Genomic DNA, 27110 nt, shown 5'->3' with positions numbered 1-27110 from the left:
CACTATTCTGCTGGTGCAGTCACTGTGTACATACAATACATTACTGATCCTGAGTTACATCCTGTATTATACTGCAGAGCTGCACTCACTATTCTGCTGGTGCAGTCACTGTGTACATACATTACATTACTGATCCTGAGTTACATCCTGTATTATACTCCAGAGCTGCACTCACTATTCTGCTGGTGCAGTCACTGTGTACATACATTACATTACTGATCCTGAGTTACATCCTGTATTATACCCCAGAGCTGCACTCACTATTCTGCTGGTGCAGTCACTGTGTACATACAATACATTACTGATCCTGAGTTACATCCTGTATTATACTCCAGAGCTGCACTCACTATTCTGCTGGTGCAGTCACTGTGTACATACATTACATTACTGATCCTGAGTTACATCCTGTATTATACCCCAGAGCTGCACTCACTATTCTGCTGGTGCAGTCACTGTGTACATACATTACATTACTGATCCTGAGTTACCTCCTGTATTATACTCCAGAGCTGCACTCACTATTCTGCTGGTGCAGTCACTGTGTACATACATTACATTACTGATCCTGAGTTACCTCCTGTATTATACTCCAGAGCTGCACTCACTATTCTGCTGGTGCAGTCACTGTGTACATACATTACATTACTGATCCTGAGTTACATCCTGTATTATACTCCAGAGCTGCACTCACTATTCTGCTGGTGCAGTCACTGTGTACATACATTACATTACTGATCCTGAGTTACATCCTGTATTATACCCCAGAGCTGCACTCACTATTCTGCTGGTGCAGTCACTGTGTACATACATTACATTACTGATCCTGAGTTACCTCCTGTATTATACTCCAGAGCTGCACTCACTATTCTGCTGGTGCAGTCACTGTGTACATACATTACATTACTGATCCTGAGTTACATCCTGTATTATACTCCAGAGCTGCACTCACTATTCTGCTGGTGCAGTCACTGTGTACATACATTACATTACTGATCCTGAGTTACATCCTGTATTATACTCCAGAGCTGCACTCACTACTCTGCTGGTGCAGTCACTGTGTACAACATGGGCTTCTGGTGCTTGCCCTCGAGTCCCCCCCCTCCTCCTGCCTGTTATAAGCAGGCGCTTGCCCCGTGGATGAGCCCTTCCCCTCCTCTGGCCTGGTGTAAGCGGACGCTCGCCCAGTGGATGAGCCCTTCCCCTCCTCTGGCCTGGTGTAAGCGGGAGCTCGCCCCGTGGATGAGCCCTTCCCCTCCTCTGGCCTGTTGTAAGCGGACGCTCGCCCCGCGGATGAGCCCTTCCCCTCCTCTGGCCTGGTGTAAGCGGACGCTTGCCCCGTGGATGAGCCCTTCCCCTCTTCTGGCCTGGTGTAAGCGGGCGCTCTCCCCGTGGATGAGCCCTTCCCCTCCTCTGGCCTGGTGTAAGCGGGCGCTCGCCCCGTGGATGAGCCCTTCCCCTCCTCTGGCCTGGTGTAAGCGGGCGCTCGCCCCGTGGATGAGCCCTTCCCCTCCTCTGGCCTGGTGTAAGCGGGCGCTCGCCCTGTGGATGAGCCCTTCCCCTCCTCTGGCCTGGTGTAAGCGGACGCTCGCCCCGTGGATGAGCCCTTCCCCTCCTCTGGCCTGGTGGAAGCGGGCGCTCGCCCCGTGGATGAGCCCTTCCCCTCCTCTGGCCTGGTGGAAGCGGGCGCTTGCCCCGTGGATGAGCCCCTCCCCTCCTCTGGCCTGGTGGAAGCGGGCGCTTGCCCCGTGGATGAGCCCTTCCCCTCCTCTGGCCTGGTGTAAGCGGGCGCTCGCCCCGTGGATGAGCCCTTCCCCTCCTCTGGCCTGGTGTAAGCGGACGCTCGCCCCGTGGATGAGCCCTTCCCCTCCTCTGGCCTGGTGTAAGCGGACGCTCGCCCCGTGGATGAGCCCTTCCCCTCCTCTGGCCTGGTGTAAGCGGGCGCTCGCCCCGTGGATGAGCCCTTCCCCTCTTCTGGCCTGGTGTAAGCTGGCGCTCTCCCCGTGGATGAGCCCTTCCCCTCCTCTGGCCTGGTGGAAGCGGGCGCTCGCCCCGTGGATGAGCCCTTCCCCTCCTCTGGCCTGGTGTAAGCGGGCGCTCGCCCCGTGGATGAGCCCTTCCCCTCCTCTGGCCTGGTGGAAGCGGACGCTCGTCCCGTGGATGAGCCCTTCCCCTCCTCTGGCCTGGTGTAAGCGGGCGCTTGCCCCGTGGATGAGCCCTTCCCCTCCTCTGGCCTGGTGGAAGCGGACGCTCGCCCCGTGGATGAGCCCTTCCCCTCCTCTGGCCTGGTGTAAGCGGGCGCTCTCCCCGTGGATGAGCCCTTCCCCTCCTCTGGCCTGGTGGAAGCGGGCGCTCGCCCCGTGGATGAGCCCTTCCCCTCCTCTGGCCTGGTGTAAGCGGGCGCTCGCCCCGTGGATGAGCCCTTCCCCTCCTCTGGCCTGGTGGAAGCGGGCGCTCGCCCCGTGGATGAGCCCTTCCCCTCCTCTGGCCTGGTGGAAGCGGGCGCTCGCCCCGTGGATGAGCCCTTCCCCTCCTCTGGCCTGGTGGAAGCGGGCGCTCGCCCCGTGGATGAGCCCTTCCCCTCCTCTGGCCTGGTGTAAGCGGGCGCTCGCCCCGTGGATGAGCCCTTCCCCTCCTCTGGCCTGGTGTAAGCTGGCGCTCTCCCCGTGGATGAGCCCTTCCCCTCCTCTGGCCTGGTGGAAGCGGGCGCTCGCCCCGTGGATGAGCCCTTCCCCTCCTCTGGCCTGGTGTAAGCGGGCGCTCGCCCCGTGGATGAGCCCTTCCCCTCCTCTGGCCTGGTGGAAGCGGACGCTCGTCCCGTGGATGAGCCCTTCCCCCTCCTCTGGCCTGGTGGAAGCGGACGCTCGCCCCGTGGATGAGCCCTTCCCCTCCTCTGGCCTGGTGTAAGCGGGCGCTCTCCCCGTGGATGAGCCCTTCCCCTCCTCTGGCCTGGTGGAAGCGGGCGCTCGCCCCGTGGATGAGCCCTTCCCCTCCTCTGGCCTGGTGTAAGCGGGCGCTCGCCCCGTGGATGAGCCCTTCCCCTCCTCTGGCCTGGTGGAAGCGGGCGCTCGCCCCGTGGATGAGCCCTTCCCCTCCTCTGGCCTGGTGGAAGCGGGCGCTCGCCCCGTGGATGAGCCCTTCCCCTCCTCTGGCCTGGTGTAAGCGGACGCTCGCCCCGTGGATGAGCCCTTCCCCTCCTCTGGCCTGGTGTAAGCGGACGCTCGCCCCGTGGATGAGCCCTTCCCCTCCTCTGGCCTGGTGTAAGCGGACGCTCGCCCCGTGGATGAGCCCTTCCCCTCCTCTGGCCTGGTGTAAGCGGGCGCTTGCCCCGTGGATGAGCCCTTCCCCTCCTCTGGCCTGGTGTAAGCGGACGCTCGCCCCGTGGATGAGCCCTTCCCCTCCTCTGGCCTGGTGTAAGCGGGCGCTTGCCCCGTGGATGAGCCCTTCCCCTCCTCTGGCCTGGTGTAAGCGGGCGCTTGCCCCGTGGATGAGCCCTTCCCCTCCTCTGGCCTGGTGTAAGCGGGCGCTTGCCCCGTGGATGAGCCCTTCCCCTCCGCTTCTCCTGAGCTCCTGTCTCTTTAAATCTCCCCCACATTTGATTGTTACATTCTTTCCCACGATGGCGCCATGGTAACCAGTGACACGCCCCCGTGCAGCGGCTCTGCCGCGTCCTCCGGTGCGCGTCGTTATTTTTAGTCCGGTCACATGACTCCTTTCTGGCCGTTTTTAGTCTTCCGTCTCCGCGGCCAATGAGTGCGATAAATCGTCCTGCGCCGGTAACGAGACCCCCGGAGGATTAACCCTTCACTACCCATGTACAGGGGCCGAGTGCAGGTGTCGCTCACCCCGGTCTGTAGCTTCCCACTGTCCTCCGCTCTGGTGTAAGGGAGTGATCCTGAGCCGCCCAGAGGGGCCGCGCCTCCGCCGTCCAGAGGGTCCGCGCCGCATCCGCCGCCGTCCAGAGGTCGCCTGATGGCACAGTGAGCGGACCCAGCTCTGGGGGTGTGCAGTGCTCTGCAGCTCTGGGGGTGTGTGGAGCTTGTTGAGGTGGCACAGTGAGCGGAGCAGCAGGCAGCTCTGGGGGTGTGTGGAGCTGTGTGCAGCTCTAGGAGTGTGTGGAGCTGGATGATGCTGCACAGTGAGTGGAGCAGCATGCAGCTCTGGGGGTGTATGGAGCTGGATGATGCTGCACAGTGAGTGGAGCAGCATGCAGCTCTGGGGGTGTGTGGAGCTGGATGATGCTGCACAGTGAGTGGAGCAGCATGCAGCTCTGGGGGTGTATGGAGCTGGATGATGCTGCACAGTGAGTGGAGCAGCATGCAGCTCTGGGGGTGTGTGGAGCTGGATGATGCTGCACAGTGAGTGGAGCAGCATGCAGCTCTGGGGGTGTATGGAGCTGGATGATGCTGCACAGTGAGCGGAGCAGCGTGCAGCTCTGGGGGTGTGTGGAGCTGGATGATGCTGCACAGTGAGCGGAGCAGCGTGCAGCTCTGGGGGTGTACGGAGCTGGATGAGGTGGCACAGTGAGCGGAGCAGCAGGCAGCTCTGGGGGTGTGTGGAGCTGTGTGCAGCTCTAGGAGTGTGTGGAGCTGGATGATGCTGCACAGTGAGTGGAGCAGCATGCAGCTCTGGGGGTGTATGGAGCTGGATGATGCTGCACAGTGAGTGGAGCAGCGGGCAGCTCTGGGGGTGTGTGGAGCTGGATGATGCTGCACAGTGAGTGGAGCAGCATGCAGCTCTGGGGGTGTATGGAGCTGGATGATGCTGCACAGTGAGCGGAGCAGCGGGCAGCTCTGGGGGTGTATGGAGCTGGATGATGCTGCACAGTGAGTGGAGCAGCATGCAGCTCTGGGGGTGTATGGAGCTGGATGATGCTGCACAGTGAGTGGAGCAGCGGGCAGCTCTGGGGGTGTGTGGAGCTGGATGATGCTGCACAGTGAGTGGAGCAGCATGCAGCTCTGGGGGTGTATGGAGCTGGATGATGCTGCACAGTGAGCGGAGCAGCGTGCAGCTCTGGGGGTGTACGGAGCTGGATGAGGTGGCACAGTGAGCGGAGCAGCAGGCAGCTCTGGGGGTGTGTGGAGCTGTGTGCAGCTCTAGGAGTGTGTGGAGCTGGATGATGCTGCACAGTGAGTGGAGCAGCATGCAGCTCTGGGGGTGTATGGAGCTGGATGATGCTGCACAGTGAGTGGAGCAGCGGGCAGCTCTGGGGGTGTGTGGAGCTGGATGATGCTGCACAGTGAGTGGAGCAGCATGCAGCTCTGGGGGTGTATGGAGCTGGATGATGCTGCACAGTGAGCGGAGCAGCGGGCAGCTCTGGGGGTGTATGGAGCTGGATGATGCTGCACAGTGAGTGGAGCAGCATGCAGCTCTGGGGGTGTATGGAGCTGGATGATGCTGCACAGTGAGTGGAGCAGCGGGCAGCTCTGGGGGTGTGTGGAGCTGGATGATGCTGCACAGTGAGTGGAGCAGCATGCAGCTCTGGGGGTGTATGGAGCTGGATGATGCTGCACAGTGAGTGGAGCAGCGGGCAGCTCTGGGGGTGTGTGGAGCTGGATGATGCTGCACAGTGAGCGGAGCAGCGTGCAGCTCTGGGGGTGTACGGAGCTGGATGAGGTGGCACAGTGAGCGGAGCAGCAGGCAGCTCTGGGGGTGTATGGAGCTGGATGATGCTGCACAGTGAGCGGAGCAGCGTGCAGCTCTGGGGGTGTACGGAGCTGGATGAGGTGGCACAGTGAGCGGAGCAGCAGGCAGCTCTGGGGGTGTGTGGAGCTGTGTGCAGCTCTAGGAGTGTGTGGAGCTGGATGATGCTGCACAGTGAGTGGAGCAGCATGCAGCTCTGGGGGTGTATGGAGCTGGATGATGCTGCACAGTGAGTGGAGCAGCGGGCAGCTCTGGGGGTGTGTGGAGCTGGATGATGCTGCACAGTGAGTGGAGCAGCATGCAGCTCTGGGGGTGTATGGAGCTGGATGATGCTGCACAGTGAGCGGAGCAGCGTGCAGCTCTGGGGGTGTACGGAGCTGGATGAGGTGGCACAGTGAGCGGAGCAGCAGGCAGCTCTGGGGGTGTGTGGAGCTGTGTGCAGCTCTAGGAGTGTGTGGAGCTGGATGATGCTGCACAGTGAGTGGAGCAGCATGCAGCTCTGGGGGTGTATGGAGCTGGATGATGCTGCACAGTGAGTGGAGCAGCGGGCAGCTCTGGGGGTGTGTGGAGCTGGATGATGCTGCACAGTGAGTGGAGCAGCATGCAGCTCTGGGGGTGTATGGAGCTGGATGATGCTGCACAGTGAGCGGAGCAGCGGGCACCTCTGGGGGTGTATGGAGCTGGATGATGCTGCACAGTGAGCGGAGCAGCGTGCAGCTCTGGGGGTGTATGGAGCTGGATGATGCTGCACAGTGAGTGGAGCAGCATGCAGCTCTGGGGGTGTATGGAGCTGGATGATGCTGCACAGTGAGTGGAGCAGCGGGCAGCTCTGGGGGTGTGTGGAGCTGGATGATGCTGCACAGTGAGTGGAGCAGCATGCAGCTCTGGGGGTGTATGGAGCTGGATGATGCTGCACAGTGAGTGGAGCAGCGGGCAGCTCTGGGGGTGTGTGGAGCTGGATGATGCTGCACAGTGAGTGGAGCAGCATGCACCTCTGGGGGTGTGTGGAGCTGGATGATGCTGCACAGTGAGTGGAGCAGCATGCACCTCTGGGGGTGTATGGAGCTGGATGATGCTGCACAGTGAGCGGAGCAGCGTGCAGCTCTGGGGGTGTACGGAGCTGGATGAGGTGGCACAGTGAGCGGAGCAGCAGGCAGCTCTGGGGGTGTGTGGAGCTGTGTGCAGCTCTAGGAGTGTGTGGAGCTGGATGATGCTGCACAGTGAGTGGAGCAGCATGCAGCTCTGGGGGTGTATGGAGCTGGATGATGCTGCACAGTGAGTGGAGCAGCGGGCAGCTCTGGGGGTGTGTGGAGCTGGATGATGCTGCACAGTGAGTGGAGCAGCATGCAGCTCTGGGGGTGTATGGAGCTGGATGATGCTGCACAGTGAGCGGAGCAGCGGGCACCTCTGGGGGTGTATGGAGCTGGATGATGCTGCACAGTGAGCGGAGCAGCGTGCAGCTCTGGGGGTGTATGGAGCTGGATGAGGTGGCACAGTGAGCGGAGCAGCAGGCAGCTCTGGGGGTGTGTGGAGCTGTGTGCAGCTCTAGGAGTGTGTGGAGCTGGATGATGCTGCACAGTGAGTGGAGCAGCATGCAGCTCTGGGGGTGTATGGAGCTGGATGATGCTGCACAGTGAGCGGAGCATCAGGCAGCTCTGGGGGTGTGTGGAGCTGGATGATGCTGCACAGTGAGTGGAGCAGCATGCAGCTCTGTGGGTGTATGGAGCTGGATGATGCTGCACAGTGAGCGGAGCAGCGGGCAGCTCTGGGGGTGTATGGAGCTGGATGAGGTGGCACAGTGAGCGGAGCAGCGTGCAGCTCTGGGGGTGTATGGAGCTGGATGATGCTGCACAGTGAGTGGAGCAACAGGCAGCTCTGGGGGTGTATGGAGCTGGATGAGGTGGCACAATGAGCGGAGCAGCGTGCAGCTCTGGGGGTGTGTGGAGCTTGTTGAGGTGGCACAGTGAGCGGAGCAGCAGGCAGCTCTGGGGGTGTATGGAGCTGGATGAGGTGGCACAGTGAGCGGAGCAGCGTGCAGCTCTGTGGGTGTGTGGAGCTGGATGAGGTGGCACAGTGAGCGGAGCAGCGTGCAGCTCTGGGGGTGTGTGGAGCTTGTTGAGGTGGCACAGTGAGCGGAGCAGCGTGCAGCTCTGGGGGTGTGTGGAGCTGGATGAGGTGGCACAGTGAGTGGAGCAGCAGGCAGCTCTGGGGGTGTGTGGAGCTGGATGAGGTGGCACAGTGAGCGGAGCAGCGTGCAGCTCTGGGGGGGTGTGGAGCTGTGTGCAGCTCTAGGAGTGTGTGGAGCTGGATGATGCTGCACAGTGAGTGGAGCAGCAGGCAGCTCAGGGGGTGAGTGGAGCTGTGTGCAGCTCTGGGGGTGTGTGGAGCTGGATGAGGTGGCACAGTGAGCGGAGCAGCAGGCAGCTCTGGGGGTGTATGGAGCTGGATGAGGTGGCACAGTGAGCGGAGCAGCGTGCAGCTCTGGGGGGGTGTGGAGCTGTGTGCAGCTCTAGGAGTGTGTGGAGCTGGATGATGCTGCACAGTGAGTGGAGCAGCATGCAGCTCTGGGGGTATATGGAGCTGGATGAGGTGGCACAGTGAGCGGAGCAGCGTGCAGCTCTGGGGGTGTGTGGAGCAGCATGCAGCTCTGGGGGTGTATGGAGCTGGATGATGCTGCACAGTGAGCGGAGCAGCGGGCAGCTCTGGGGGTGTGTGGAGCTGGATGATGCTGCACAGTGAGTGGAGCAGCATGCAGCTCTGGGGGTGTATGGAGCTGGATGATGCTGCACAGTGAGCGGAGCAGCGGGCAGCTCTGGGGGTGTATGGAGCTGGATGATGCTGCACAGTGAGTGGAGCAACAGGCAGCTCTGGGGGTGTATGGACCTGGATGAGGTGGCACAATGAGCGGAGCAGCGTGCAGCTCTGGGGGTGTGTGGAGCTTGTTGAGGTGGCACAGTGAGCGGAGCAGCAGGCAGCTCTTGGGGGTGTATGGAGCTGGATGAGGTGGCACAGTGAGCGGAGCAGCGTGCAGCTCTGGGGGTGTGTGGAGCTGGATGAGGTGGCACAGTGAGCGGAGCAGCGTGCAGCTCTGGGGGTGTGTGGAGCTTGTTGAGGTGGCACAGTGAGCGGAGCAGCGTGCAGCTCTGGGGGTGTGGAGCTGGATGAGGTGGCACAGTGAGTGGAGCAGCAGGCAGCTCTGGGGGTGTGTGGAGCTGGATGAGGTGGCACAGTGAGCGGAGCAGCGTGCAGCTCTGGGGGGGTGTGGAGCTGTGTGCAGCTCTAGGAGTGTGTGGAGCTGGATGATGCTGCACAGTGAGTGGAGCAGCAGGCAGCTCAGGGGGTGAGTGGAGCTGTGTGCAGCTCTGGGGGTGTGTGGAGCTGGATGAGGTGGCACAGTGAGCGGAGCAGCAGGCAGCTCTGGGGGTGTATGGAGCTGGATGAGGTGGCACAGTGAGCGGAGCAGCGTGCAGCTCTGGGGGGGTGTGGAGCTGTGTGCAGCTCTAGGAGTGTGTGGAGCTGGATGATGCTGCACAGTGAGTGGAGCAGCATGCAGCTCTGGGGGTGTATGGAGCTGGATGATGCTGCACAGTGAGTGGAGCAGCATGCAGCTCTGGGGGTGTATGGAGCTGGATGATGCTGCACAGTGAGTGGAGCAGCGGGCAGCTCTGGGGGTGTGTGGAGCTGGATGATGCTGCACAGTGAGTGGAGCAGCATGCAGCTCTGGGGGTGTATGGAGCTGGATGATGCTGCACAGTGAGCGGAGCAGCGGGCACCTCTGGGGGTGTATGGAGCTGGATGATGCTGCACAGTGAGCGGAGCAGCGTGCAGCTCTGGGGGTGTACGGAGCTGGATGAGGTGGCACAGTGAGCGGAGCAGCAGGCAGCTCTGGGGGTGTGTGGAGCTGTGTGCAGCTCTAGGAGTGTGTGGAGCTGGATGATGCTGCACAGTGAGTGGAGCAGCATGCAGCTCTGGGGGTGTATGGAGCTGGATGATGCTGCACAGTGAGTGGAGCAGCGGGCAGCTCTGGGGGTGTGTGGAGCTGGATGATGCTGCACAGTGAGTGGAGCAGCATGCAGCTCTGGGGGTGTATGGAGCTGGATGATGCTGCACAGTGAGCGGAGCAGCGGGCACCTCTGGGGGTGTATGGAGCTGGATGATGCTGCACAGTGAGCGGAGCAGCGTGCAGCTCTGGGGGTGTATGGAGCTGGATGAGGTGGCACAGTGAGCGGAGCAGCAGGCAGCTCTGGGGGTGTGTGGAGCTGTGTGCAGCTCTAGGAGTGTGTGGAGCTGGATGATGCTGCACAGTGAGTGGAGCAGCATGCAGCTCTGGGGGTGTATGGAGCTGGATGATGCTGCACAGTGAGCGGAGCAGCAGGCAGCTCTGGGGGTGTGGGGAGCTGGATGATGCTGCACAGTGAGTGGAGCAGCATGCAGCTCTGGGGGTGTATGGAGCTGGATGATGCTGCACAGTGAGCGGAGCAGCGGGCAGCTCTGGGGGTGTATGGAGCTGGATGAGGTGGCACAGTGAGCGGAGCAGCGTGCAGCTCTGGGGGTGTATGGAGCTGGATGATGCTGCACAGTGAGTGGAGCAACAGGCAGCTCTGGGGGTGTATGGAGCTGGATGAGGTGGCACAATGAGCGGAGCAGCGTGCAGCTCTGGGGGTGTGTGGAGCTTGTTGAGGTGGCACAGTGAGCGGAGCAGCAGGCAGCTCTGGGGGTGTATGGAGCTGGATGAGGTGGCACAGTGAGCGGAGCAGCGTGCAGCTCTGTGGGTGTGTGGAGCTGGATGAGGTGGCACAGTGAGCGGAGCAGCGTGCAGCTCTGGGGGTGTGTGGAGCTTGTTGAGGTGGCACAGTGAGCGGAGCAGCGTGCAGCTCTGGGGGTGTGTGGAGCTGGATGAGGTGGCACAGTGAGTGGAGCAGCAGGCAGCTCTGGGGGTGTGTGGAGCTGGATGAGGTGGCACAGTGAGCGGAGCAGCGTGCAGCTCTGGGGGGGTGTGGAGCTGTGTGCAGCTCTAGGAGTGTGTGGAGCTGGATGATGCTGCACAGTGAGTGGAGCAGCAGGCAGCTCAGGGGGTGAGTGGAGCTGTGTGCAGCTCTGGGGGTGTGTGGAGCTGGATGAGGTGGCACAGTGAGCGGAGCAGCAGGCAGCTCTGGGGGTGTATGGAGCTGGATGAGGTGGCACAGTGAGCGGAGCAGCGTGCAGCTCTGGGGGGGTGTGGAGCTGTGTGCAGCTCTAGGAGTGTGTGGAGCTGGATGATGCTGCACAGTGAGTGGAGCAGCATGCAGCTCTGGGGGTATATGGAGCTGGATGAGGTGGCACAGTGAGCGGAGCAGCGTGCAGCTCTGGGGGTGTGTGGAGCAGCATGCAGCTCTGGGGGTGTATGGAGCTGGATGATGCTGCACAGTGAGCGGAGCAGCGGGCAGCTCTGGGGGTGTGTGGAGCTGGATGATGCTGCACAGTGAGTGGAGCAGCATGCAGCTCTGGGGGTGTATGGAGCTGGATGATGCTGCACAGTGAGCGGAGCAGCGGGCAGCTCTGGGGGTGTATGGAGCTGGATGAGGTGGCACAGTGAGCGGAGCAGCGTGCAGCTCTGGGGGTGTATGGAGCTGGATGATGCTGCACAGTGAGTGGAGCAACAGGCAGCTCTGGGGGTGTATGGACCTGGATGAGGTGGCACAATGAGCGGAGCAGCGTGCAGCTCTGGGGGTGTGTGGAGCTTGTTGAGGTGGCACAGTGAGCGGAGCAGCAGGCAGCTCTTGGGAGTGTATGGAGCTGGATGAGGTGGCACAGTGAGCGGAGCAGCGTGCAGCTCTGGGGGTGTGTGGAGCTGTATGAGGTGGCACAGTGAGCGGAGCAGCGTGCAGCTCTGGGGGTGTGTGGAGCTTGTTGAGGTGGCACAGTGAGCGGAGCAGCGTGCAGCTCTGGGGGTGTGTGGAGCTGGATGAGGTGGCACAGTGAGCGGAGCAGCAGGCAGCTCTGGGGGGGTGTGGAGCTGTGTGCAGCTCTAGGAGTGTGTGGAGCTGGATGATGCTGCACAGTGAGTGGAGCAGCATGCAGCTCTGGGGGTGTATGGAGCTGGATGAGGTGGCACAGTGAGCGGAGCAGCGTGCAGCTCTGGGGGTGTGTGGAGCTTGTTGAGGTGGCACAGTGAGCGGAGCAGCGTGCAGCTCTGGGGGTGTATGGAGCTGGATGAGGTGGCACAGTGAGCGGAGCAGCGTGCAGCTCTGGGGGGGTGTGGAGCTGTGTGCAGCTCTAGGAGTGTGTGGAGCTGGATGATGCTGCACAGTGAGTGGAGCAGCATGCAGCTCTGGGGGTATATGGAGCTGGATGAGGTGGCACAGTGAGCGGAGCAGCGTGCAGCTCTGGGGGTGTGTGGAGCTGGATGATGCTGCACAGTGAGTGGAGCAGCATGCAGCTCTGGGGGTGTATGGAGCTGGATGATGCTGCACAGTGAGTGGAGCAGCAGGCAGCTCTGGGGGTGTATGGAGCTGGATGATGCTGCACAGTGAGTGGAGCAGCAGGCAGCTCTGGGGGTGTATGGAGCTGGATGATGCTGCACAGTGAGTGGAGCAGCATGCAGCTCTGGGGGTGTATGGAGCTGGATGATGCTGCACAGTGAGTGGAGCAGCAGGCAGCTCTGGGGGTGTATGGAGCTGGATGATGCTGCACAGTGAGTGGAGCAGCAGGCAGCTCTGGGGGTGTATGGAGCTGGATGATGCTGCACAGTGAGTGGAGCAGCAGGCAGCTCTGGGGGTGTATGGAGCTGGATGAGGTGGCACAGTGAGCGGAGCAGCGTGCAGCTCTGGGTGTGTGTGGAGCTGGATGAGGCGGCACAGTGAGTGGAGCAGCAGGCAGCGCTGGGGGTGAATGGAGCTGTGTGCAGCTCTAGGGGTGTGTGGAGCTGGATGAGGCAGCACAATGAGTGGAGCTGTGTGCAGCTCTGGGGGTGTGCAGTGCTCTGCAGCTCTGGGTGTGTGTGGAGCTGGATGATGCTGCACAGTGAGTGGAGCAGCAGGCAGCTCTGGGGGTGAGTGGAGCTGTGTGCAGCTCTGGGGGGTGTGGAGCTGGATGAGGCGGCACAGTGAGCGGAGCGGTGTGCACTGAGCATGCTCTGCTCTTTCCTCACTGCTCGATCTGTCAGTCAGTGGAGGCAGCTGCCACCGCCGGTCGCCTGGATGTTCTCGTCTCTGGTGAGTGATGGTTTGCGCTGTGCCCCCGTGTGTGGGGCCCCCCGTGTGTGGCTGGTTCCGGGGGCTGCAGGAGACGATGCGGTCCTGAGTCCGGTGCGCTGTGGGTACAGTGGGCACGGCCACTACTGTAAGGGGAGTGACAGCAAAGCCGCCTGCTCTGAGCAGCTGGCATCAGGTCGGGATTACCAAGAATGTTGGACTGAATGGTCGGTGATGGAAGGGTTAACGGATGGCCCCAGGGGACGTTAGGGTCGTCGGCTGTCCTCAGGTGGGGCGGTAGGGTCGTCGGCTGTCCTCAGGTGGGAAGGTAGGGTCGTCGGCTGTCCTCAGGTGGGACGGTAGGGTCGTCGGCTGTCCTCAGGTGGGACGGTAGGGTCGTCGGCTGTCCTCAGGTGGGACGGTAGGGTCGTCGGCTGTCCTCAGGTGGGACGGTAGGGTCGTCGGCTGTCCTCAGGTGGGACGGTAGGGTCGTCGGCTGTCCTCAGGTGGGACGGTAGGGTCGTCGGCTGTCCTCAGGTGGGGCGGTAGGGTCGTCGGCTGTCCTCAGGTGGGGCGGTAGGGTCGTCGGCTGTCCTCAGGTGGGGCGGTAGGGTCGTCGGCTGTCCTCAGGTGGGACGGTAGGGTCGTCGGCTGTCCTCAGGTGGGACGGTAGGGTCGTCGGCTGTCCTCAGGTGGGACGGTAGGGTCGTCGGCTGTCCTCAGGTGGGACGGTAGGGTCGTCGGCTGTCTTCAGGTGGGACGGTAGGGTCGTCGGCTGTCCTCAGGTGGGACGGTATTGTCGTCGGCTGTCCTCAGGTGGGACGGTAGGGTCGTCGGCTGTCCTCAGGTGGGACGGAAGGGTCGTCGGCTGTCCTCAGGTGGGACGGTATTGTCGTCGGCTGTCCTCAGGTGGGACGGTATTGTCGTCGGCTGTCCTTGGAGGTGTGGGGTCGGAAGGGTCGTCGGCTGTCTTCAAGGGGGGTGCGGTAGGGTTGTCGGCTGCCCTCTGGGGGGGGGCAGTAGGGTCGTCTGTCTTCAAGGGGGGACGGTAGGGTCATCGGCTGCCCTCGGTGGGGGACGGACGGTAGGGTCGACGGCTGCCCTCGGGGGCAGAGGGGGACTGGGTCTGTAGGGTCGTCGGTTGTCCTCGGGGAGGGGGGGGGGGCGTTAGGGTCGTCGGCTGTCCTCGGGGAGGGGGGTCGTCGCCGGTCCTTGGTGGGGACGGTAGGGTCATGGGCTGTCTTCAAGGGGGGGCGGTACGGTCGTCTACTGTCCTCGAGGAAGGGGGGTGTCGTTGGCTGGATCCAAGATAACTATAGACTGCCGATTTTGCCTCTGGTGGCCCCAGTGATCATGTGGTGCTGCAGGGAGGTGGTGCATGCCCTGGGGGGGACGTGGCCCCTGTATTGAGCAGACCACTGCTGTGGAGAGGCATTGGGGGGAGGCGGCACCCTTTAGTATGGTGGTGAGCAGGCCGCTGCTGCGGGGAGGCGGTGCGTGCTCTGGGGGGACGTGGTGTGGTGGTGAGCAGGCTGCTGCTTCGGGGAGGCGGTGCGTGCTCTGGGGGGTCGTGGTCCCTGTGGTGTGGTGGTGAGCAGGCCGCTGCTGCGGGGAGGCGGTGCGTGCTCTGGGGGGACGTGGTGTGGTGGTGAGCAGGCTGCTGCTTCGGGGAGGCGGTGCGTGCTCTGGGGGGTCGTGGTCCCTGTGGTGTGGTGGTGAGCAGGCCGCTGCTTCGGGGAGGCAGTGTGTGCTCTGGGGGGACGTGATGTGTTGGTGAGCAGGCCGCTGCTGCGGGGAGGCGGTGCGTGCTCTGGGGGGACGTGGCCCCTGTGGTGTGGTGGTGAGCAGGCCGCTGCTGCGGGGAGGCGTTGCGTGCTCTGGGGGGACGTGGTGTGGTGGTGAGCTGGCCGCTGCTTCGGGGAGGCGGTGCGTGCTCTGGGGGGACGTGGTGTGGTGGTGAGCAGGCTGCTGCTTCGGGGAGGCGGTGCGTGCTCTGGGGGGTCGTGGTCCCTGTGGTGTGGTGGTGAGCAGGCCGCTCCTTCGGGGAGGCAGTGTGTGCTCTGGGGGGACGTGATGTGTTGGTGAGCAGGCCGCTGCTGCGGGGAGGCGGTGCGTGCTCTGGGGGGACGTGGCCCCTGTGGTGTGGTGGTGAGCAGGCCGCTGCTGCGGGGAGGCGGTGCGTGCTCTGGGGGGTCGTGGCCCCTGTGGTGTGGTGGTGAGCAGGCCGCTGCTGCGGGGAGGCGGTGCGTGCTCTGGGGGGACGTGGTGTGGTGGTGAGCTGGCCGCTGCTTCGGGGAGGCGGTGTGTGCTCTGGGGGGACGTGATGTGGTGAGCAGGCCGCTGCTGCGGGGAGGCGGTGCGTGCTCTGGGGGGACGTGGCCCCTGTGGTGTGGTGGTGAACTGGCCGCTGCTGCGGGGAGGCGGTGCATGCTCTGGGGGGGACGTGGCCCCTGTGGTGTGGTGAACTGGCCGCTGCTGCGGGGAGGTGGTGTGTGCTCTGGGGGGACGTGGCCCCTGTGGTGTGGTGGTGAGCAGGCCGCTGCTTCGGGGAGGCGGTGCACTCGGGGGTTATGTAGCCTCTGTGGGGTGGTGCGTGTTCCTGAAATACTAATTGTGCAGCGATGCACAGTAGCGAGGCGCAGATGCCTCTCGTCTCCTCAGGAGGCGCCCACTCATCGCTCCGCAGCAGCTGGTGTTTTTCTTACAAGTGCCGACTACACTCTGCAGCGTTAACTCTCTCCTATCCAGAGCAGGGGCCGCATGTGACCTCGTCCTACGGTCAGCTGCTTGAGGATAGCCATCAGCTGCGCAGAGCCCGACCCCCGCAGTCCAGGGCCCGACCCCCGCAGTCCAGGGCCCGACCCCCGCAGTCCAGGGCCCGACCCCCGCAGTCCAGGGCCCGACCCCCGCAGTCCAGGGCCCGACCCCCGCAGTCCAGGGCCCGACCCCCGCAGTCCAGGGCCCGACCCCCGCAGTCCAGGGCCCGACCCCCGCAGTCCGTTGTGGTCCCTCATCATCATGCTGTAATTGTGTGTCTGGGGCCCCTACATTCAGTGATGTTCTCATTTATTTTAATTTTTTTTTTTTGGTCAAATCTGAAATGGGCCCCAGGAGAGCCCGAGGCCGGTGAGATGCGTGCGAGGCTGCTGATCAGTGAGCGCAGCACTGACCTACATACCGCAGCGTGCTGCACCGTGCAGAACTACCGTGTCATCTGTGCCAGGTGGAGCTGGGGGGCCCCCGATGCTGTGCAGGGTTAATATGGGCCCCCCAATATGGTGCTGGGTGGATCCAGGGGCCCCCGATGCTGTGCGGGGTGAAGCTGGGGGCCCCCCCCGATGCTGTGTGCGGGGTGAAGCTGGGGGCCCCCCCGATGCTGTGTGCGGGGTGAAGCTGGGGGCCCCCCCGATGCTGTGTGCGGGGTGAAGCTGGGGGCCCCCCCGATGCTGTGTGCGGGGTGAAGCTGGGGGCCCCCCCCGATGCTGTGTGCGGGGTGAAGCTGGGGGCCCCCCCGATGCTGTGTGCGGGGTGAAGCTGGGGGCCCCCCCGATGCTGTGTGCGGGGTGAAGCTGGGGGCCCCCCCGATGCTGTGTGCGGGGTGAAGCTGGGGGCCCCCCCGATGCTGTGTGCGGGGTGAAGCTGGGGGCCCCCCCGATGCTGTGTGCGGGGTGAAGCTGGGGGCCCCCCCGATGCTGTGTGCGGGGTGAAGCTGGGGGCCCCCCCCGATGCTGTGCGGCGTGCATCCGGACCTATGACGGTGTGAGGGGTGTATTGGGGTCGGCGGCTCCTCCTGCTGCCGTTTGCTGTGGGCGCTGCTGCCCGCATTATGGTCCTCGGCGCTGTGCGGGGTCTAGAGGGTGTGTGGTGTCCAGCAGGTGATGCAGAGACCCCCGGAGGCCATGTTGGCCTCCCTCTCACTTGGTGGGGGCGGCCTCCATTTCTGTCGGAAGATAATGTAATTATCTCCTTGCACCGAACGCCCCGATGTCTGCTGCAGGGGCCGATCTGATCATCCGGAAACCACGCGGCTGCTGGTCCTGTGCCGCTCGGGTTATAGGATGTGGCCCCATCTGTGGCGGCGGCAGCGGGGTCACAACATGGAGTCTTAATTACTCTGGTTACATTATTTCTATACGTGGCTTGCTTGGCTCCGCCTGTTGACCCCCCTCCTGCCTTGGCTCCACCTGTCGCGCCCCCCTTCCTCCTGCCTTGTGGCCACGTGTCTCGTCCTCCTTCTTCCACATGTCGTGCTCCACCCTTTGCACCCCCCCCCTTCCCCCTGCCTTGGCACCACATGTCGCGCTCCACCCTTTGCACCCCCCCTTCCCCCTGCCTTGTGGCCACATGTCGCGCTCCACCCTTTGCGCGCCCCCTTCCCCCTGCCTTGGCGCCACATGTCGTGCTCCACCTTTTGCGCCCCCCCTCCTCCTCCTGCCTTGGCTCCGTCTGATGCTTCCCCTGCTGACTTGGCTCCTCCCCTTTGACTGTTTTTTGTACTCTCTTGCAGTCACAATGAGCGGAAGGTGACGTGTAAGCACCCGGTGAGCGGGCAGCCCTCCCAGGACAACTGCATCTTTGTGGTGAATGACCAGTGAGTACTGCGGGGGCCACAGACCGGGACGTCATTGTGGGGGTCACTATGGGGCGGGGGCAGAAGTGTTCTGTAAGTGCAGCTGTCCACTGTACGTGAGGCTAGAAGAAGCCATTTCAAGGGTCACGTCCCGTCAGCCATACTGTGGCTATAGCGCCCCCATCATTGGGGGGATGTGATCATCTCATGTGGTGTTTCTACTAGGCCGCCGGCAGCTATGACTTCTCCGGAGACAAAGGACAGAACGGTCAGCGTGACGAGCGACAGCTCCAACACTGTGCCCACTGCCAACCCCACCAGTCCCCCATCCAGGGTAAGTGTTGCCCGGGCAGGTCCCCCGACCAGGCCGTCCCCCCCCCCGGCCAGGCCCCCTCGCCTTCCGGAAAGGCAGTGTCGTCCTACCTGGCCCCCTCGCCCTCCGGCCAGACCGTGTGTCCCCCCCGGCCAGGCCCCCTCGCCTTCCGGGAAGGCCCCGTGTGTCCCCCGGCCAGGCCCCCTCGCCTTCCGGGAAGGCCCCGTGTGTCCCCCGGCCAGGCCCCCTCGCCTTCCGGGAAGGCCCCGTGTGTCCCACGGCCTGGCCCCCTCGCCTTCCGGGAAGGCCCCGTGTGTCCCCCGGCCAGGCCCCCTCGCCTTCCGGGAAGGCCCCGTGTGTCGTCCTGCCTGGCCCTCCGACCAGGCCGAGTGCCGTCCTACCTGGCCCCCTCGCCCTCCGGCCAGACCGTGTCCCCCATGCTGGCCCTCTCGCTCTCTGGCAGGCCGTGTGTCCCCTGGGCAATCCCACCTCTCCCCTCCTACCTGGCCCCCTCGCCCTCCAGCCAGACCGCGAGCCCTCTGGGTGTATTGTATAACATGGGTTATTGCCATTGAGGGTCTCTCTCCTCCGCAGCCCTCCAGATCCTCCGGGAAGGTGCACAACTTTGGGAAGAGATCAAACTCCATAAAGAGGAACCCAAACGCCCCAGTGTCAATGCGCGGCTGGCTGTATAAGAAGGTGCGTCCCCCTGCTGTATGTAGTTAGCGGGTCCCCCTGGGCTCTGGACCCTCACACCACGGTCCTTCACTGATGACTTGCTGCACTCGCGGATTCTAGTGCTGTGATGGCAGTGAGGGGGTTAATTCGGCAGCGTCTGTGCAGTTATGACGTTCCTGTGATGTGTCGGTGACACCTGACGAGGGTGTGACTCTGTGACCCCCTCACTACTGGGCCACAGTACATGTGATTGAGAAGCTGGAACTTGTGGTGTTCTCTGCCAGCGATGGCTTCTCGCCCGCTTCACTCAGCTCCAGGTCATGTTTTTTGCAGGCAAATTCAGGGATGAAGTTATGGAAGAAACGCTGGTTTGTGCTGTGCGACCTGTGTCTCTTCTACTACCGAGGTGAGCTCCTGACCCTCAGGCTCCACCCTGTGCTGACCAGGCACGTGCCGCGCTCACTGGTGGTCTCCTAACTTCAGCGGATTTATGCACTCTGGCCGTCTGACTGAGAAGTCAGCAGATGCTAAAGAGACGAGCCGGGGTGACGGGACATGACGGGTGAGATGAGCCGGGGTGACTGGACACGGCAGGGGTGAGACGAGCCGGGGTGACGGGACACGACGGGTGAGATGAGCCGGGGTGACTGGACACGGCAGGGGTGAGACGAGCTGGGGTGACGGGACACGATAGGGGTGAGACGAGCCGGGGTGACGGGACACGGCAGGGGTGAGACGAGCTGGGGTGACGGGACACGATAGGGGTGAGACGAGCCGGGGTGACGGGACACGATAGGGGTGAGACGAGCCGGGGTGACTAAACACGATAGGGGTGAGACGAGCCGTGATGGCGGAGCTGCCGGTGACGGCCCTGAGGGTCGGCGCCGTCAGTGACTTCTCTCTCTCTGCAGATGACAAGGAGGAGGGCGTCCTGGGCAGCATCTTACTTCCGAGCTTCCAGATATCTTCCGTGACGGCAGACGATCACATTAACCGCGCACACGCCTTCAAGGTGAACGCTCCTCGGCCGCCGGGGCCTCCACTGATAATGGTGGTAGTAGTCCTTGTCTGACGATGTCTCATATTCTGTCTCTTCTCTCCTTGGCCCCGATGTGCCGCAACATCTGAGGAGGAAGATCAACAACTTTATCCTGGTAAGATGGGCCCCTCGGGGGACCCCGCATCCCACCGCAACAGCCGCCCCTCGGGGGGGCCCCGCATCCCACCGCAACAGCCGCCCCTCGGGGGGGCCCCGCATCCCACCGCAACAGCCGCCCCTCGGGGGGCCCCCGCATCCCACCGCAACAGCCGCCCCTCGGGGGGCCCCCGCATCCCACCGCAACAGCCGCCCCTCGGGGGGCCCCGCATCCCACCGCAACAGCCGCCCCTCGGGGGGGCCCCGCATCCCGCCGCAACAGCCGCCCCTCGGGGGGGCCCCCGCATCCCACCGCAACAGCCGCCCCTCGGGGGGCCCCGCATCCCGCCGCAACAGCCGCCCCTCGGGGGGGCCCCGCATCCCGCCGCAACAGCCGCCCCTCGGGGGGGCCCCGCATCCCGCCGCAACAGCCGCCCCTCGGGGGGGCCCCGCATCCCGCCGCAACAGCCACCCCTCGGGGGGCCCCGCATCCCGCCGCAACAGCCGCCCCTCGGGGGGGCCCCGCATCCCGCCGCAACAGCCTCACCGCTGGCTTCCACTGATAACCCCTCTTCTTCCCCACAGATGACTCTTTGTGTCCACCAGGCAGCGCACTCCAACATGCGGACGTATTACTTTTGCTGTGACACCATAAAGGAGATGGAATTATGGATGAGAGCGATGACCGGAGCGTCCCTGGTGCACGCCGAGCCTGTGAGACGGTGCGTGTATGGGGGTGTTCCCGGGGGGCTGTGCTGTGTATGGGGGTGTAGCGGGGGGGGGGGGGGGGCGGCTGTGCTTTGTACACTGGGGGAAGGGGGCTGTGCTCTGTAGCCAGAGGGAGCTGTGCTGTGTAAGGGGGGGGGGCTGTGCTATGTACCCAGGAGGGGCTGTGCTGTGTAGGGGGGGGGGCTGTGCTATGTACCCAGGAGGGGCTGTGCTGTGTACCGGGGGGGGGGGCTGTGCTATGTACCCAAGAGGGGCTGTGCTGTGTAGCCGGTGGGGCTGTGCTGTGTACCCAGGAGGGGCTGTGCTGTGTACCCAGGAGCGGCTGTGCTGTGTAGCCGGGGGGGGGGGGGGGGGGCTGTGCTGTGTAGCTGGTGGGGGGGCTGTGCTGTGTAGCTAGTGGGGGGCTGTGCTGTGTAGCTGGTGGGGGGGCTGTGCTATGTACCCAGGAGGGGCTGTGCTGTGTAGCCGGTGGGGGGGCTGTGCTGTGTCCCCCGGGGGGGGGGGGGGCTGTGCTGTGTCCCCCGGGGGGGGGGGGGCTGTGCTGTGTCCCCCGGGGGGGGGGGGGCTGTGCTGTGTCCCCCGGGGGGGGGGGGGGCTGTGCTGTGTCCCCCGGGGGGGGGGGGGCTGTGCTGTGTCCCCCGGGGGGGGGGGGGGGCTGTGCTGTGTCCCCCGGGGGGGGGGGGGGCTGTGCTGTGTCCCCCGGGGGGGGGGGGGGCTGTGCTGTGTCCCCCGGGGGGGGGGGGGGCTGTGCTGTGTCCCCCGGGGGGGGGGGGGGCTGTGCTGTGTCCCCCGGGGGGGGGGGCTGTGCTGTGTAGCTGGTGGGTGGCCTGTGCTATGTACCCAGGAGGGGCTGTGCTGTGTAGCCGGTGGGGGGGATGTGCTGTGTCCCCTGGGGGGGGGGGCTGTGCTGTGTCCCCCGGGGGGGGGGGCTGTGCTGTGTCCCCCGGGGGGGGGCTGTGCTGTGTCCCCCGGGGGGGGGGCGCTGTGCTGTGCTGTGTCCCCCGGGGGGGGGGCTGTGTAGTGTACCCATGGGGGGAGGGGGGCTGTGTACCGGGAGGGGCTGTGCTGTATGTAGGTGCTGTGTCCCCAGGGGGCTGTGCTGTATGTAGGTGCTGTGTCCCCAGGGGGCTGTGCTGTATGTAGGTGCTGTGTACCCAGCGGCTGTGCTGTATATAGGTGGTGTCCCCAAGGGGGCTGTGCTGTATATAGGTGCTGTGTACCCAGGGGCTGTGCGGTATATAGGTGCTGTGTACCCAGGGGCTGTGCTGTATATAGGTGCCATGACAACACAACATTTTCTTAATCATCCAGATGTCTATTTTCAGTAAGCCAGTAGGAATAGTGTTATCTGTATGTTGACTTTTGAATTTGTTTGTTCTTTTGTTGGCCAAGAAAACAGCGTATTGTTGATATATTCCTGTAATATTGACTTTTAAGTTGACGTAACGTATTGTGCTGTTATCCTGCATGAAAGAGACGCAGGTTAATTGAACAATAGATGCTCATTGTTCAGGCCGGCAAGTTTGGGGACCTGCAAAACCAAAAAGGACGAGCCATGCAAATTGATACTCAAAACAGTGCGAGTTAATCTCATCGTATCTTGTTCTCTGGATTATGGCTTGAGGGACAACAGTTGTGATTATTATAAGTGGGATGTGCGTCTGTAACAGTCCAAGAGATCCAGAGACTCTTCACAAAATCACACACTTCACATGACAGCAGCCAAGACTCCATCACGAGGGACACGGATTTTACCTTCTTCAGGATGCCATCTTAGGGGACCATGGCCCCAGCTGAAAGAATGCAGATCTGCTCCATTAACCATCACTCAACTATGGATATGTTTGGGGTAGTCAGGATTTGGACCCACCGGTCGGTCACCTGGCTTCATGGAGTTGTTCGAAGAACCCAGGTTGCGAGTGTCCAGATACCTGGCCTTATACCACAATGGACTGTCATATCCCTAAGATCATTTGAGCAGGACTGTCAAGCTACCCAGCAGAAACCCCACCAGGACAACGGTTTACAAACGGGGCTAGCGATTTGCCCAACTCAGGCTGCTCTTATTACGTGTGGGCACCTTGTACGCGTGGCCAAAGATTGTCTTCAGGGCCCCATGCCTGGAGCCGGTCCTCATTGCAGAGTTTCCCCCCTCGGGTAGCGTTTGATATTAATTATCCAGATGTCTCATTTTAGTAGGTTGACTCTTGAATTTGTGTTTTTCCTTGAATGGTCGAGAATCACAGACCACTCTTCCGATGACCCTTTAACGTTGGTGTTTGTTGCATCACATTGAGCTGTTATCTTGGATGACAGGGATGCAGGGGAATTGAGCAATAGATGTTTCTTTATATGTTGATTATACATTGTACCAGGAAAGCTAGTTTGTTGACCTGCTTAACAGAGGAGGAAAAACTATGCAAATTGATGAAATGCTCCAATGATGAGAGTTAAAGTCAACCCACCTCCCCCCTGACCTCCTGATGATGATCTGAGCCACAGACAGATAGGAGTATAAAAAGGAATTTTCTATCCCTTTGGAATCAGAGAGAGACTTTACAAAACCACAGCCAGGACAACATGACTCCATCAAGAGGGACACAGATTCATCATTCTACAAGATGCCAGCTTAAGGGACCATGGCCTCGGTTGGAAGAATAGAGCTGCTCCATTAATATTTGGAGAATCCAGGTTGTGACCCTCTGGTCACCTGGCTTTGTTCCCATGGACTGTCCTCTTCTTGCTTGTTATCTGCCTGCGTTACCCCGTCTGAATGGTATTCTGCCTGCGGGCGATCAGTGGGATGATCCCTGGTCCATGCGGTCTCAGGCCAGTGGATGAAAACATCCAGTGACCTCCCAATTCTCCACAGGGTGGTATAGCTGGGGGCTGTGCTCTGTATAGGGGGGTGTACCCGGAGGGCTGTGCAGTGTATAGGGGGGTGTACCCGGAGGGCTGTGCAGTGTATAGGGGGGTGTACCCGGAGGGCTGTGCAGTGTATAGGGGGGTGTACCCGGAGGGCTGTGCAGTGTATAGGGGGGTGTACCCGGAGGGCTGTGCAGTGTATAGGGGGGTGTACCCGGAGGGCTGTGCAGTGTATAGGGGGGTGTACCCGGAGGGCTGTGCAGTGTATAGGGGGGGTGTACCCGGAGGGCTGTGCAGTGTATAGGGGGGTGTACCCGGAGGGCTGTGCAGTGTATAGGGGGGTGTACCGGGGGGGCTGGGCCGTGTATGGGGTGGGGGGTGTACCGGGGGGGGCTGGGCCGTGTATGGGGGTGTGTGTACCGGGGGGCTGGGCCGTGTATGGGGGGGCTGGGCCGTGTATGGGGGGGGGTGTACCGGAGGGCTGTGCCGTGTATGGGGGGGGGTGTACCGGAGGGCTGTGCCGTGTATGGGGGGGGGGGTGTACCGGGGGGCTGTGCCGTGTATAGGGTGGTGTACCTGGGGGACTGTGCCGTGTATAGGGGGAGGATGTAACCGGGGGACTGTGCCGTGTATGGGGGGGTGTACCCGGGGGGCTGTGCCCGGGGGGCTGTGCCCGTGTATAGGGGTGGGGGTGTACCCGGGGGGCTGTGCCCGTGTATAGGGGTGGGGGTGTACCCGGGGGGCTGTGCCCGTGTATAGGGGTGGGGGTGTACCCGGGGGGCTGTGCCCGTGTATAGGGGTGGGGGTGTACCCGGGGGGCTGTGCCCGTGTATAGGGGTGGGGGTGTACCCGGAGGGCTGTGCCCGTGTATAGGGGCGGGGGTGTACCCGGAGGGCTGTGCCCGTGTATAGGGGCGGGGGTGTACCCGGAGGGCTGTGCCGTGTATGGGGGGGGGGGTGTACCGGGGGGGCAGGGCCGTGTATGGGGGGGGGGGGTGTACCGGAGGGCTGGGCCGTGTATGGGGGGGGGGGGGGTGTACCGGAGGGCTGGGCCGTGTATGGGGGGGGGGGGTGTACCGGAGGGCTGGGCCGTGTATGGGGGGGGGGGGGGTGTACCGGAGGGCTGGGCCGTGTATGGGGGGGGGGGGGTGTACCGGAGGGCTGGGCCGTGTATGGGGGGGGGGGGGTGTACCGGGGGGCTGTGCCCGTGTATAGGGGTGGGGGTGTACCCGGGGGGCTGTGCCCGTGTATAGGGGTGGGGGTGTACCCGGGGGGCTGTGCCCGTGTATAGGGGTGGGGGTGTACCCGGGGGGCTGTGCCCGTGTATAGGGGTGGGGGTGTACCCGGGGGGCTGTGCCCGTGTATAGGGGGGTGTACCCGGAGGGCTGTGCCGTGTATGGGGGGGGGTGTACCGGGGGGGCTGTGCCGTGTATGGGGGGGGGGGTGTACCGGGGGGGCTGTGCCGTGTATGGGGGGGGTGTGTGTACCGGGGGGGGCTGGGCCGTGTATGGGGGGGGGGTGTACCGGGGGGGGCTGGGCCGTGTATGGGGGGGGGGGTGTACCGGGGGGCTGTGCCGTGTATGGGGGGGGGGGGTGTACCGGGGGGCTGTGCCGTGTATAGGGTGGTGTACCTGGGGGACTGTGCCGTGTATACGGGGAGGATGTAACCGGGGGACTGTGCCGTGTATAGGGGTGGGGGTGTACCCGGGGGGCTGTGCCCGTGTATAGGGGTGGGGGTGTACCCGGGGGGCTGTGCCCGTGTATAGGGGTGGGGGTGTACCCGGGGGGCTTTGCCCGTGTATAGGGGCGGGGGTGTACCCGGAGGGCTGTGCCCGTGTATAGGGGCGGGGGTGTACCCGGGGGGCTGTCGTATATAGCGGGGTGTACCCGGGGGGTCTGGTTGGCGGCTCGCAGTCTCTGGTGCTGAGGCAGCAGCTGGGTCGGGGGCTTCCTGTGATTTCAGCTCTTTTCATTATCCTTTTTCTCGTTTCTCTCCAGACTGGATCATCCTCCCCCACAAGAAATAAACCATGTGGCGAACCACCGACTGCTGATCCGACCGGAGGCCAACAACAACCAAAAGAATCGGGAGCTGACCCTCACCCGGGGGGAGAAGGTGACGAGAGAGGCCGAGATGTACGGTTTCCCGAAGGGCGGCCAGGAGCGTCCGCTGACCAAAATAAGCAGCGCCAAGCATCAGTCCTGCATATCCAACTACGACATCCTGGCGGTCAGCACCACGCAGTACCGGGCCGCCCACCTCAATGGCCCTGAGAGCAGAGACGGGCAGGGCCAAGTGTCAGAGACCGACTCCAGGGGGGTCCAGCAGGTCTCTGTCACAGTGCAGGGGGAGGCCAGCAGGGTCATCCAGAGAACCAACTCCATGCTGCAGCTGGAGCAGTGGATCCGGAGCCAGCGAGAGAAGAGCCCGGAGGAGGACGCCCCCGGCGGGTGAGAGTCAGTGTCACCCCGGAGTTGGTGTGGCCCTCCCCCCCCCCCCCCCCCCCCCCCTTCCCCATGGAGTTGATGTTGGCCTTTTTCTCTGGGGAGTTGGTGTGCCCCCCCCCTTTCCCCCGGGGAGTTGGTGTGGGCCCCCCCCCCCCTTCCCCCGGGGAGTTGGTGTGGCCCCCCCCCCCCTTCCCCCGGGGAGTTGGTGTGGCCCCCCCTTCCCCCGAGGAGTTGGTGTGGCCCCCCCTTCCCCCGAGGAGTTGGTGTGGCCCCCCCCTTCCCCCGAGGAGTTGGTGTGGCCCCCCCCCTTCCCCCGAGGAGTTGGTGTGGCCCCCCCCCCTTCCCCCGAGGAGTTGGTGTGGACCCCCACCCCTTCCCCCGAGGAGTTGGTGTGGACCCCCACCCCTTCCCCCGGGGAGTTGGTGTGGACCCCCACCCCTTCCCCCGGGGAGTTGGTGTGGACCCCCACCCCTTCCCCCGGGGAGTTGGTGTGGCCCCCCACCCCTTCCCCCGGGGAGTTGGTGTGGCCCCCCACCCCTTCCCCCGGGGAGTTGGTGTGGCCCCCCACCCCTTCCCCCGGGGAGTTGGTGTGGACCCCCACCCCTTCCCCCGGGGAGTTGGTGTGGACCCCCACCCCTTCCCCCGGGGAGTTGGTGTGGACCCCCACCCCTTCCCCCGGGGAGTTGGTGTGGACCCCCCCCCTTCCCCCGGGGAGTTGGTGTGGACCCCCCCCCCCCCTTCCCCCGGGGAGTTGGTGTGGACCCCCCCCCCCCCTTCCCCCGGGGAGTTGGTGTGGACCCCCCCCCCTTCCCCCGGGGAGTTGGTGTGGACCCCCTTCCCCCGGGGAGTTGGTGTGGACCCCCCCTTCCCCCGGGGACTTGGTGTGGACCCCTTCCCCCGGGGACTTGGTGTGGCCCCCCCCTTCCCCCGAGGAGTCGGTGTTGCTGCCTTCACCATGGCTTTCTCTCTCCAGAGTCATGTCCTATCAGACGTTACCCCGGAATATGCCCAGCTACCGGGCTCCAGTGGTGCCACGTTACCCCGAGGGATACAAGACGCTGCCACGGAACCTGAAGCCGCGACCGGACAGTGTGTGCAGCACCACAGGCATGGTGTATGAGCGGACGTTGGTACCAGTGACCGTCCTGGCTGAGGAGAAGCGGAGGTCCGTGCGGGACGACACCATGTGGCAGCTGTATGAATGGCAGCAGAGACAGTTCTACAATAAACAGTGCACGCTGCGGCGGCACTCGTCTCTCACCAGCCCCAGGACCATGGTGCAACTCTCCGAGCAGACCGTGCACTCCATCCCCATGTCACCATCCCATGGCTCCATCTCTGGGTACCACACGTACTCCCCCCACCGGACCTACCGCTCTGAAGTGTCCTCCCCGGTGCAGAGGGGCGACCTGACCCTAGACAGGAGGCCGAAGCCTCAGGCCAGTAAGGTGAGAACGACTCCGGTGTATGGCGACCTATGGCCGGGGGGGGGGGGTGTACGGCGATCTATGGCCGGGGGGAGGGGCGTACGGCGACCTATGGCTGGGGGGAGGGGCGTACG

General features: G+C 63.5%; 1 protein-coding gene across 14 annotated transcripts in view; it reads left to right on the top strand.

Moving 5' to 3' along the window:
- The window catches only part of PLEKHA5 (pleckstrin homology domain containing A5), a 113724-nt gene that overhangs the window by 35694 nt on the left and 50920 nt on the right, over window positions 1–27110 (top strand). For 12 of the 14 annotated variants that reach the window (XR_012227263.1, XM_073562355.1, XM_073562354.1 and 9 more), the window contains exons 4-11: window positions 17320–17403; window positions 17608–17716; window positions 18290–18394; window positions 18707–18779; window positions 19285–19385; window positions 20115–20230; window positions 25100–25552; window positions 26523–26997. Coding sequence is in view for 13 of the 14 variants with exons in the window: in XM_073562355.1 (XP_073418456.1) it covers window positions 17320–17403; window positions 17608–17716; window positions 18290–18394; window positions 18707–18779; window positions 19285–19385; window positions 20115–20230; window positions 25100–25552; window positions 26523–26997 (1516 nt within the window). In the remaining variant the exon portion in view is untranslated. The other 2 variants (XM_073562359.1, XM_073562361.1) reach the window with 2 other exon arrangements.

Source organism: Dendrobates tinctorius, unplaced genomic scaffold (genome assembly GCF_039654945.1).
Source record: "Dendrobates tinctorius isolate UK_male_01 unplaced genomic scaffold, ASM3965494v1 ptg000348l, whole genome shotgun sequence".
NCBI classification, from domain to species: domain Eukaryota; kingdom Metazoa; phylum Chordata; class Amphibia; order Anura; family Dendrobatidae; genus Dendrobates; species Dendrobates tinctorius.
Note: the sequence above shows the minus strand (reverse complement) of the source record. Positions and strands in the feature narration are given on the sequence as shown.